This window comes from Aspergillus candidus, assembly GCF_002847045.1.
Source record: "Aspergillus candidus strain CBS 102.13 unplaced genomic scaffold BDW47scaffold_95, whole genome shotgun sequence".
In the NCBI taxonomy this organism is placed as follows: domain Eukaryota; kingdom Fungi; phylum Ascomycota; class Eurotiomycetes; order Eurotiales; family Aspergillaceae; genus Aspergillus; species Aspergillus candidus.
This window is the reverse complement of record NW_020194100.1, coordinates 48159-60323: the sequence shown is the minus strand read 5'-3', so window position 1 is coordinate 60323 and position 12165 is coordinate 48159. Positions and strand designations below refer to the sequence as shown.

General features: G+C 50.9%; 4 protein-coding genes across 4 annotated transcripts; 3 read left to right on the top strand and 1 right to left on the bottom strand.

Moving 5' to 3' along the window:
* The first annotated feature begins 884 nt into the window (after positions 1-884).
* Positions 885-2551, top strand: sur2 (sphingosine hydroxylase). The gene is made up of 2 exons (XM_024820314.1): positions 885-1694; positions 1754-2551. Exons 1-2 carry the CDS (start codon positions 1007-1009, stop codon positions 2320-2322), a joined length of 1257 nt encoding a protein of 418 aa, XP_024667389.1. The 5' UTR covers positions 885-1006; the 3' UTR covers positions 2323-2551.
* A 228-nt stretch (positions 2552-2779) lies between these two features.
* Positions 2780-3916, bottom strand: BDW47DRAFT_121298 (uncharacterized protein; the record flags this gene model as incomplete). The annotated part of the gene is made up of 1 exon (XM_024815606.1): positions 2780-3916. The coding sequence occupies one exon, from the start codon at positions 3914-3916 to the stop codon at positions 2780-2782; it is 1137 nt and encodes a 378-aa protein (XP_024667388.1).
* Positions 3917-5012: 1096 nt separating this feature from the next.
* Positions 5013-6521, top strand: BDW47DRAFT_121297 (uncharacterized protein; the record flags this gene model as incomplete). Its single annotated transcript, XM_024815605.1, has 3 exons — positions 5013-5470; positions 5592-5669; positions 5720-6521. 3 exons carry the CDS (start codon positions 5013-5015, stop codon positions 6519-6521), a joined length of 1338 nt encoding a protein of 445 aa, XP_024667387.1.
* A 382-nt stretch (positions 6522-6903) lies between these two features.
* BDW47DRAFT_135228 (putative ABC multidrug transporter) lies at positions 6904-11958 on the top strand. Its single transcript, XM_024818279.1, has 4 exons — positions 6904-7304; positions 7363-10007; positions 10058-11744; positions 11813-11958. Exons 1-4 carry the CDS (start codon positions 7198-7200, stop codon positions 11925-11927), a joined length of 4554 nt encoding a protein of 1517 aa, XP_024667386.1. The 5' UTR covers positions 6904-7197; the 3' UTR covers positions 11928-11958.
* Positions 11959-12165: the final 207 nt, after the last annotated feature.

Sequence of the window (12165 nt, the reverse complement as noted above, 5' to 3'; positions counted from 1 at the left end):
TTTTTTTCTCTTCTGTATTTTTCCTGCTGGATTTTTTTGGGTGGAATGACCGGCACTATTCCTGTTCGAGACTGGTCGGTTCGTTTGAGTAGTGTCCTTGTTGGGTAGTATCAAGTCAATCGTCTTAATAGGTAAGACGGATGGCAAATGTCTAGATGTCCTTGTCATTTTCATATGATCGGATATAATAGATATCATCCGACTGGAGGCAGTAGAACGAGGGATGATGCATACTGTATATGCACTGTCGGATCCAACCGATGCTGCCTGAAGAATGAGGCTGCCAGGTATCAATAAGCAACGATCATCATGTGAATACCGTATCATTGGAGAAATGATTACAGAATTATACCAGTATTATAACCCATCTTTGTCGTAAGAACGGCCTGGTAAATGCGTAATCTGAATACGCCATAAATACCATACATCGATGAATACAGATGACTGATGGCTGATTAGATTGCCGCCGGTTCTTTGTGGTGCCACTGAGGTTCAACTGCGATCCGTCCTCTTCCATCCGAACCCTGGTCTCCTCTTTGGATGCTGGACTACTTTAACCTATTCATTCCTTCTTTCTCCCACATCTTACCGGCCTTCTTATCGCCATACACTCTCCTTTGATTTCCTTTGTCAATTCTCTCATCGTTGTTCGTTACATTTGGGGTCCGTAGGTTCTCCGCCGTCGGATCGCCCGCCGTCCGCGCTTCCCCTGATTGAGAGCCGCTCTGGGAAGGCTTCGATCCGATCATCAATCCTTCCATTGACGCCTCGCTCGTCGACCACGACAACAACACCACCACCACTCTACGTTTCGGCGACCCTACATCTTTTGCAGAACGCCACCGGTGTCGATTTCTTTATTGGATACTCCCGACTTGGAATACTAGGCCGCAGTCTGTTCTTTCGCCGTTGTCGGAACGAACAGATGCGTTCATTCTCCCTCATCAGATAGTCTTACGTCCACCTTCGATCGCACCTGCGACGCCTCGTCGTCTGTTTCTCCGCCATGGCGGTCAATGCGTCAGCCTACGACCTTCCGCCGCTTCCCTCGTATACGTTAACCCCCCGTGTGCCGGTTCTCGCCCCGATTCCCGACAACTTCTTAGCCCTCATCCTACCGATCGTTGCCTACTGGGGCTTATCGATGATCTTCCATTATATCGATGTCAACGACTATTTCCCGCAGTACCGGTTACACACGCCAGCCGAACTCCTCAAGCGCAACCATGTGTCACGATGGGAGGTAGTGAGGGATGTCGTCTTCCAACAGGTCGTGCAGACCATTGCCGGCGTTTCGGTGTCGTACTTTGATGAGCCGGAATTCACCGGAAAAGAGGGTTACGATGTTGCTGTATGGGCTAGTCGTCTCCGTGTGCTGCAGAGGAGCTTCCCCTATATGCTTGGCTTGTTTGGTATCGACGCAACAAGCTTGGCGAAGAATTTGTCCCAGAATGGCTATACGATGCTTGGTGGGGCTATGGCGGGGGGATACTATCCCACCGTCACTCAGTCGATGGTGTCGGAGAATGGCGTGGAGGCCACAGTCCCCGCTTTCACTGGCTGGGAACTGGCGGCTGCCAGCCTCATCTACTGGTACTTGATCCCCGGGTTGCAATTCGTCTGGGCTGTATTTGTCATCGACACATGGCAGTATTTCCTTCACCGTGCGATGCACTTGAATCGCTGGTTATATGGTGCGTACCCGCTACCCACTACACGTCTTTTTGAAGAGCTCGGTCTAATATCTGTCTAGTCACCTTCCACTCGCGTCATCACCGCCTTTATGTTCCCTATGCGTTTGGTGCGCTCTACAATCACCCTGTTGAGGGATTCCTCCTGGACACCGCTGGTACTGGTGTTGCATTTCTCACGGCCCACATGAACAACCGGCAAGCGATGTTCTTGTTCACCTTCAGTACCATCAAGACGGTGGATGATCACTCCGGCTACCACTTCCCCTGGGATCCCTTGCAGCACTTCACCTCGAATAATGCTGCGTATCATGATATCCATCATCAGAGCTGGGGCATTAAGACCAACTTCTCGCAGCCGTTCTTCACCTTCTGGGATGGCCTTTTGCAAACGCGATGGAGGGGTGATGTGACTTCCCGCTATGAACGCTCCCGGATCACCTCCCAGCAACAAGTAGATCACGAGGCGGCTCAAGCCGCCGCGGCCAAAGCCGATGTCGCGGCTTCTCCGGCGGTCGTTTCCCCTGAAAATCCGCCCGACACCCGGTCCCGCCTGCGTCGCAAGGCCCCGAGTCTCTCGTCTCCCAGCGTCAAGGGGGTGAATCACGGGGTGACCAGCAGTGTCTTATAAAATTAATCCCCTATGCTTCGTCGTTTAAATTTCTCTTCTCTTGCCCAAGTATTAATTGTGTTTGGACCCGTGTCCAAATTTGGGAGCTGCAGGGCGCCTCCTGACCACCATAGGTCAATACTGTCTTTTGCATATCTTACTGCTGTATTAATAATCGGGCTGACCCAGACCGATAGCCTATATTGTCACGATCACTTTTACTGTACCTAGTTTCTATAATATTCTTTGGCATGGACCATTTTGGTAGATGGGGTATAGCCGCCGCCATCCATATTAGTTCTGTTTTTTCCTAGCTCTCAATCGAAACCCAATATCAGGTGAGAGCTTGCGGGTGCTGACAGAACAATGGATATACGCACATGACCATGTCAAATGACAGCATAACCACCTGGATCCAAACTGACCGTTCATCCTACCGACTCTAAAACCGAGGAAGTATGACTGCGGTGGATTATCGCTATCTGCATACGAGGTCCCAAGTGCTGCCCGCAGGCCCAATTTCTTCATCTACGGGGCAATCCTCATACTCGGATATCCTATTACGTTCAAACCATGTGTCGATAAGCTCGCGGCAGCGAACTGCAGGCTCCTCACTCTCGAATAACGCCGTACAGCGAGGATCCTCTTCGATGATAGATCGCATTACTTCTTTCAATGCTTCCAAGGGACTGGGTTGGCTGATGATATGGTTCCAATCGATTTCTCTCGGGAAATTGCCCGGATGGAAATCAATTTGCGGTTGGTCTAGTTCAGACGACGAGTAGCTTGATCCCGTGTACTTAGTGACGGATAGGGGGCTGACGAAGGGCACGTCGATCGAGTCGTCCACAGGGGGTAAGTTTTTGCCGTGGAAACTCTTCCCGTCCGTGAAACTGGCGTATGCCATGATGATTTCTTCGATTATCGCGTCGCAGTCTGAGGTGGCTCCTGGTGAGGCTGGATCGTATCTGGGATCGTATCCTGTGTCGCCATATCGAACATGCTCTGGCCCAGTGCTTGGATCTTTTGTGTTCTGATCCAGGTACACGATAATCGAATGTTCGCTCTTCGCTGGCTCACAATCTCTGTGTCCCTTCAATGCACTCCTGAAATACCTGGTCGCCTGCTTCCTCGCTTTCTTAAGCTCAAAACCCACTTGGCCGCTAATATAGAACAGCTCTGCCGCGTCTCTCTGACGATTGATCGCGCTATCAACAAAGGCCAACAGCCTTGGTGCCCGATGGGTACTTCTTCTCGTCCGCGTGCGACTCAACAACGCGCCGCGGAGATCAGTCATGTACACCGGCTGGGATACAACCCGCGCCAACATGCACGCCTCACAGCCATTCTCCTGGGATTTCACCGCGCCCACAGGCGGCTCCAACTCCGCAGCCGAAGGAACCCACCACATGCCCTTCATCGCCCCAATAGACCGCATCACACACTTCATCTCGGGAGCCAGATGTTCCATGTACGCGTCAAGGCAGCCCAGATGCACCGTGACTTCGCGCTTCACGAGACTGAGAACATGGTTGATAATGTAGGGATTGAGGCTCTTGTGCAAGCCGCAGAGCACGGCCGGCTTCACGACGGGGTTCTTCACCAGCTTCACCATGAAGTTGCGCCGCAGGGCCAGCGGGAGATGTCTGACGGCGGACTTGATCTTGCTGTCGCTGGTCTTGTCTGCGGCTAGGGCGGCGATTAGCATGTTTAGATCGGCTTTGGTGAGGTCTGTTAGCGTAAATGGGTACCTCGGGAGGACTGGGCGGGCTGGGGCCCGTTGCATGGTGGTTGGGCCTTAGTCTGGTGTGTTTGTGGTGTGGATGTCTGCTGGGGTTGGGGTTGGGGTTGGGGGTTATATGTGGTATGAGGTAAAACATTCTTAGCTAGCTTACGGGTATAGATAAATTGGATGGGAGGGGTCTAGATGTGGGAGACTGCGAAATTTATATCTTTGTGTCTTTGGCTTTGTGAGGGTGTCTTTGTGGCTGCGACAATGACATTCTCGAGGAATGGGTTTCATGGGGAGAACATTGATACTTATTGGAGGGGATGGTCCATGAAGAAGTATGTAGGGACAAAGGATGAATGCTTGAGAGGCTCTTTATATAATGTTGTTCTTTGATCATTGTGCAGAGTTCGTATTCGCCCGTGGAACCTTCTTTGTAGGGGTATTGGGAGAGCAATAGACATTCCACAAAGAGGATAGTAGGAGCATAAAGAATCCCTATATTATCCGACAAGTTGTCGATCAAGTACGTCATTCTGTGAGCAAAACAAGACGATGACAATAGACTGTTTATTTTCTCGCTAGTGGTATAAAGCCCCTGAGTGACATGGCACCATGTGAAGCTACAACCTAGAACCCGCACCCTAGTATCTAGCTGCTGAAGAACCCGTTTCGCACTGAGATTGAGTTTCAAAGACACTTTAAGTTCCAGCATATAGGGCTCAAATAAGAGCATCACATTCATGGATGCGAAACCCGAACACGATACCCTGGACCAAGTGCGACATTGGCGCCTTCCCCGCCTATCAGTTGATCGACTTATCCTAGATCAGGTGGACCTGGACTGAACTTGCAAAACATCTGCCTATAACACATGCTATTATCTTTCACTTCTATCTCTTCACCCCACCGTCTACTTCAAAGACTCCTCCCCCACAAAGCAAAATACTCCACACAATAAACCAACCAAACAACATCCACAATGCCCTCAGTATCATTCCTCCCCTCCCAGGTAGGCTCACCAGACGAGACACCCCTCCCCTATACATCCTCCCCCCTGCGCCTCCTCGCTTCAGACATCGTCCTGGTAATTCACCACCTAGCGAGCGTGCGCTGGCTGTTCTCGCCCCTGTGGCCGTGCAAGAGCGGCGCGCTAGATGAGACGTATCCGTCACGGCAGAACATATGGTGCGGTGCGGTGCATGTCGTGCTTGTGATTGCGCAGTTGCTGTTTTTGGTTTCGTTGGTGGTGTGTGTGCTTTGCTTGGTGCCGGCGCTGTGGGTGCTTGTCTATGTGGTTGCTGTTGTGGGGGTTAATTATTGGGTTTGTGGGAGGGTGTTGAATGGGGAGGAGAGGGTTTTGAGGTCGGGTGTGGATGTGGATAAGGAGGAGGAGCATGAGAGGGAGTGTTGGGTTTATGTTAATGGGGTTGCTGCTGGGTGGGTTTTATTTCTTTCTTTTTGGTTTCGATCGATTTCCTACCCTTGATATCCGTATCTTTTTCTTATCTTTTTTTGTTCGGTTTACTGGTGCATATTGGAAACATGCTAATTTGATAAGGCAACACTGGATGCAGCAGCATCTTGATCGATTGGCATATACATTCGGCAGAAGAATCACCGGGGTCCATAACAGGACGTAGGCTTTTACCCATGACGACTCTTTCAATATCAGGCTGACTTGTGCAGATTTGGTATTGTCTTTGACATCATCGAATGCTTAATCCAGCGATGCTTTTCCTACGCCACCCAAGACGTACGAGAAGCATACGCAATCATCAAAGAGGCCCTGTTAAACCTGGAGATCGACAAAGTGGTCCTAATACTCCACAGCCAGGGCGGCATCGAAGGAGGTCTAATCATCGACTGGCTACTGGACGAAATGCCTCAAGACTTGCTCTGTAATCTCGAAGTTTACACCTTCGGCAATGCAGCCAACCACTTCAACAATCCATTCAGACGAGTGCAAGATTTCCGCTCGACGAAGTCCCAGCGCGCAGATTTGATCCACTCGCAGCGCACTGCTCAGCAGGATGGGAAGAGTATCTGCCATATCGAGCATTATGTGAACTCGAAGGATTTCGTGGGTCTCTGGGGCGTGGTAAACTTTATCAACGTCCCGAATCGATACATGGGACGGTTGTTTGTGCGGTCTGGGCCGGGGCATTTGTTGAACCAGCACTATATGGATAGTATGTTTCCCTTGGGGCCTGATATGCAGACTTTGGAGACGAATGAGTTTATGGAGACGGAGGTGGATATGGCCGTTCCTGCGTCGGCTGGAGACGTTGGTGAAAACCACAAAGAAGGAGATAATAACGGAGAAGGCTCGTCAGTCCAAGTCACTCCCAATGCGTCGGGGCCAGTGCCGTCCAATAATCATGGCAACCCGGTTAGTGGAAGACCATTGAAGGTAAAGGATCTCAGCCGGCTGTGGCTTTACAGAAACGGGGGCATACCGCCGTGTCAAGAAGAATTGAAGCAAACGTAATCCTTTACTTACTTGCAGGGGCTCCGGCGCAGAACTGAGAGGGCTCATGATTTAGTCGAGGACCAGCCGGCTGGAGAGAGATTGGTGATATGGGTGATCTAGGCTTGTTATAGATTGATTGACTGTATTTCTGTGTTTAGAGCTGGCCTTATTCTTGATACAATCTATAGTATTTAGCTGCCTTCTCAAATGCTTTATCATGCTTAATCATAGGTCTGTAGTATGTTTAGTTCTTGATTCTTCTGGATAGTATAAAGTGACTCCTGAGGCACCAACCCCGCTTATCAGATCAACGACGGCCGTTCCAAATCTCAACTCCGGTTCGACCCAAAAGTTCCTTCCTTTCTGTCTCCACGATCCATGATTTCACAGAGATTTCCGCCGCCAAGTCCCTATCATCTCTCCGTCTAATTTCCCCAATTGCATTGTCAATTCCCCCATTCACCTTCATAATCATCCCCATTGTACTTGCAGTCCGGTCGCGTTGTCTCAATGGCAGGATGATGAATGTCTCCCCGCTTCCTTCAACGAGCAAGGCCCAATAGCAGAAGAGACTGGGACACTTGCTTAGCACTAACAACCCGTCTCTTCGTCATCAATGGACCTGACGTGGGCCACATTTCCATGATTGACACCAGTATCCTTTGTTGGGTGTCCCACCGTCTGATCAGCGACAATGGAGCACTTTTCCGGGGCTGTCCAGCATGTTTTAAGTCCCCCGGTCTCAGATGTCTCAAATAATGAATTTGCTAGCGCTTTAGAGAGTGGTGGCGCACTGCAAAGGTACGTTCGAGTCAATTCATATAAAGTTTGCCAGTTCGGTTGCTAAGAATTGATTCAGACATCTTTGGCAACGCCGTGCGCAGAATGTCTCCGCCTATGTGGCGACCGGGAGCCTGCATACAGTTGCTTTTTTGATATCGTGCGTCGTGCTGTTACTTTCCATAGGTCGCCATTATGTCTTTCGCTCTTGCAAATCAAAACGGCAAGCTCGGCCGGATGATTTCCCTGTTTCGTTGGAAATTGCCGAGTCGTTACCGTTTGCTTTTGCGCATCTGGCTGTCGCTATTGCAGCGTGCGTTCTCAGCTGGCTTGAGATGCACCAGAGAGCCAGCTGGAGGCAATCGGTGTTGCTGAGCTATATGCTCTTGCTGGGCCTGCTGCGGTTTTGCTTCACCAATAGCCGCTATCGTGCCCATCTCTACCGCCATATGAATGCAGTTGCTTTCGTTGCGTTGGTTTTGGAAATTGTTCAGCATTTGTCGCCCCTAGCGATCATAGGGACGGAATATCTCCTTAGTCCTATCCGGGTCGCATTGATAACATGTTTGGCTGCTGTGGTGTTCATCGCCTTGGGAACACCGCGACCGCGTCGTCCTCTCGTGCATAACGAAGAGATTGAAGAGTTATGCGTAGAGGATATCGGGGCATCACCGGAGGAAACGTGCTCCCTGTTTTCATATTATTGGTCGTATGAATGGGTCACCTATGTGATCTTGCGAGGTTGTCGCAAGGAATTAACGATGGAAGATTTGCCTCCATTGCCTTCATATGATGAACCGTCGTTATGGTTGAAAAAAATACAAACGCAGCGCAAGAAAGGCGGGAAAACTTTCCGAACTCTTATTCGATTATTGAAAACTGAAATCAAGACCATGATGTGCTGGTCTGCCGCCACTGCAGTTATGGATTTCGTTGCGCCATTTTCCATGCTAGGCCTATTAGCATACTTAGAAGCGCGCGATGATGCGATTGTCCATCCCGCAATCTGGATATCTTTGCTGTTTCTTGGGCCCGTGCTACGGTCCTTATGCTATCAACAGTATATCTTCACTGCCACTCGGCTTTTGGTTAGAGTGAATATATCCCTTGTCCAGGAGATATACCAGACCGCAATGCGCTCGCACATATATGACGATTCAATACGGGATTCGGTTGACCGAGCACAAAAGGCAGATGGAAAGCCGGCAGATACATCAAAGAGAACGTCGAAGTCTAGACAGGCCAACTTGACCAGCCTTATGTCGTACGATGTGGATGCCATCTACAATTCCCGGGATATCTTCTACGTCGCCACGGCTAGCCCCATATCGACCACTATTGCTTTGGTATTTTTGTATAAATTACTAGGCTGGCCGTCGCTATTTGGAGTTCTAACGCTCTTGTTCTTAACGCCCCTCCCTGCCTTCGCGTCGCGCAAAGTCTCACGCATTCAGCAGTCTGTCATGCGAGCTACAGATGCCCGCTTGTCAAGAGTGTCGGAGTATCTGGCTTCAATCCGCACACTTAAGTATTTTGGCTGGGAGCATGCGGCCATGGATACGATCAATGATGCCCGAAAGGTTGAGCAAGACCGCCTCTGGAAACGGAGTGTTTACGCTGCGGCTATCTCTATGGCCGGGGATTTGCTACCTTTGGTGAGCTTGCTGGTCACGTTTTCGGCCTTTGTGATTTTTACCGATGGCACATTGAGGGCCCCGGTAGCATTTACATCCGTGACAATCATGGAGGCTTTACGATCGCAATTCGTGTGGTTGTCCAACGTAAGCCGATACACTGCTCAGGGCGCAGAATCTCTGCGGCGCGTTGATCGGTTTTTCGAGTCCGCTGGGGAAATCAAACGCCACTCGGAAGGGCCATTGGAGCTCACGCAGGCAACATTTCGACGGACGCCTATTGCTGCTTTCAGGCTAAAGGAGGTGTCCGTTTCCTTCAAGCCCCATGCCCTCAATGTGGTGACAGGTCCAACTGGAAGCGGAAAGACTACGCTACTTCTATCGTTACTGGGAGAAACCGTTTTGGAATCCGGATCTGCGACCTGTCCGCGAGATGTAGCTTATGTCCCCCAAGCGGCTTGGCTTCAGAATGATACCATCCGCCAGAATGTCATCTTCTATAGTCCATTCGACGAGGATCGCTATGCAAAAATCATCGAAGCGAGCGGTCTCTCGCAGGATCTCCAGCAGCTGCCCGCTGGCGATCTCACTTTGGTCGGGGAGAAGGGAACCTCACTTTCTGGGGGCCAAAAACAACGAGTGTCTTTGGCACGAGCGTTGTATTCCCATTCGCCGGTATTGTTATTAGATGATATATTCTCTGCTCTCGATACCCATACTACATCCCTCGTCTACGAGAAATGCTTCCGCAGTGGTCTGCTTTCTGACAGAACGGTTGTGCTTGTGACACACTTGCCAGCTGCCCTGCAAGATGCCCAACAGGCGATCCGCTTGGAGCATGGAAGATCTTTTCCTGCTAAAACATCTTCCCTCCTATGCTCAGCGTCTCTTGAATCTACAAGATGCAGCACGCCGAGCACGCAGACCAATACCAAGATCGGCAATATGCTACTGGCTCAGGATCAAGTCCATGACGCCCCATCAGAGCCGCCAACTGAAGCTACGCCAGTTCCCCGAGTGGATGGCAGTGACCAAACAGACAAAGTTGCAAAAGAACAATCTGCCACAGGCCGCGTGCCGCGTTCATTGTGTAAGTTGAGAGCTCCCAGTGTCAATGGTCGGTTGCTAAAATTGTTTTAGTCTTTCAGTATATGAAGCTTTTTGGTGGAATTTTCTACGCACCACTAGCCATCTTAGCAACGGTGGCGGTACAACTTGCATATTTTGGTATTACGTACTGGCTTTCAGTATGGACAGAGGCCAATGGGCAAAACGGCAACCAGAACAATGTCTTTTATCTTACGGTCTACGGAGCGGCGATCACAGCGTTTCTCGTTTTGCAGCTTACCAATAACCTCATATACCAGTATGGAGGCTGGGCCGCTGCGAGAACGATGCACAAAAAGTTGGTGACAGCTGTTTTGTCTGCGCCTATATCCTGGTTTGACGAAAACCCCGTCGGGAGAGTGGTCAATCGGTTCGGTAACGACATGCGTTCCATCGATGCACTTATCATCGATTGGCTGCGTATGTCGATGGAAAATGGTCTGCGATTTCTGCTCCGCATAGCTAGTGTTGCGTCTATCATGCCTATCTTTGCGCTTCCCGCTGCAGTCGTCTGCACGGCTGGGTTCCTCATCGGTGAGATGTACACCCGTGCGCAGGTCTCCATAAAAAGGCTTTGTTCGGTCAATTACTCCCCTATTTTCTCCCATTTTACCGATTCTCTGTCAGGCATCAGCGTCATTCGGGCCCGGCAAGGCATGGACAAGGCCTTCCAAAGGCTTCTGGCCAAGAAGCTGGCCGTGCACGCCCGCTCTGCAGAAGCCCAATACAACTGCAATCGATGGGTATCCGTCCGAACAGACTTTTGCGCGGCATTCGTATCAGCGGCCGCAGGGTGCGTCGCGTACTTTTGGTCGGGTTCGCCTGGCCTAGTTGGATTCTCGTTGACCAACGCTATCGGCTTCAGCCAGACGATCCTGACGCTTGTCCGCACTATGAATGAGCTCGAAGTGGAACTGAACTCGTTCCAGCGTGTGCGAGAATACTGCCAGGTTGAGCCGGAAGAAACCTTCGACAAGGCCCGTCGCACAGAGATAGCAGACAGTACCCCAGCCAGCTGGCCTACGTCAGGGCGGGTCGAGTTTCGCAACGTTACGGCGCGCTACACACCGAACGGGCCGGACGTTCTTCGTAGAGTCTCATTTGCCGCGCACTCGGGGGAGCGCGTCGGGATAGTCGGCCGCACCGGAAGTGGGAAGAGCACCCTGGGGCTCCTTTTACTGCGTTTTGTCAACCTCGTGGGTGGTAGCGTGACAATCGATGGCGTGGATATTACCCAACTCCTGTTGCACCGTCTCCGCTCAAGCGTCACCCTCATCCCACAGGAGCCAGTTCTCTTTTCCGGCGATGTACAATCCAACCTCGACCCATTTGGTGCCTCCAGCGAAACAGAGCTCCAATCCGCCTTATCAGCGTGCGCCTCCATCCATACCAACAACCACGATGACCACGACCATGGTCCCGAAACCACCGATAGAAGAAATAGTCAACTTTCCTTACAATCTCCAGTAGCGGCCAACGGCGAGAACTTCTCCCAAGGCCAACGACAAGTCCTCAGTCTCGCGCGTGCCATGTGTCGCCGCTCGAAAGTCGTCCTACTCGACGAGGCGACCGCCTCCGTCGACCACGAGACGGAATTGCATATGCAGCGCGTGTTGCGCGACCAGTTCCCCGATTGCACGATTATCGCGATTGCGCATCGGCTGCGGACGATTATGGATTATGATCGAATTTTGGTCATGGCGGATGGGGAGATTGTTGAGTAAGCCTTATTCCCTTTGTGGGGGGTTATAATTTGTTGCACAGAGGTACTGATTAATACTGTTATAGGAATGGCTCTCCGGCTGAGTTGGTGGAGAAGAGGGGTGTGTTTTGGGATATGATGAGGAATACGGGGGAGTATGAGGAGTTGGTAGGGATGATTCGGCATGCGTCTTCGTCTTGAGCAGCGTTATTTGGATGGGATGATGGGTACTGATTGAGACGCATTGAACTGTGACTATTAGTATATAATACAACACTTTGACAGTAGAGGACACACCCGCCGACGCCCAGACTTGACTTTCCTGGGCGCTATAGTGTAGTTAAGTTAGTTACGTGTAGCGCTCAGGTCACTGGCTCGATGCTGTTGCTATGACGACTCGACCGTTACTTCTTGGTCTTTCCAGTGCTGTGGGTTTTGG

What these genes read in the sequence shown, in the direction of transcription:
- sur2 (XM_024820314.1), top strand. Translation starts at nt 1,007, where the DNA reads ATGGCGGTCAATGCGTCAGCCTACGACCTTCCGCCGCTTCCCTCGTAT. An exon ending in CTTGAATCGCTGGTTATATG is followed by an intron (nt 1,695 to 1,753) that starts GTGCGTACCCGC and finishes ATATCTGTCTAG; the next exon opens with TCACCTTCCACTCGCGTCAT.
- BDW47DRAFT_135228 (XM_024818279.1), top strand. Translation starts at nt 7,198, where the DNA reads ATGGAGCACTTTTCCGGGGCTGTCCAGCATGTTTTAAGTCCCCCGGTC. An exon ending in AGTGGTGGCGCACTGCAAAG is followed by an intron (nt 7,305 to 7,362) that starts GTACGTTCGAGT and finishes GAATTGATTCAG; the next exon opens with ACATCTTTGGCAACGCCGTG. An exon ending in GCGGATGGGGAGATTGTTGA is followed by an intron (nt 11,745 to 11,812) that starts GTAAGCCTTATT and finishes ATACTGTTATAG; the next exon opens with GAATGGCTCTCCGGCTGAGT.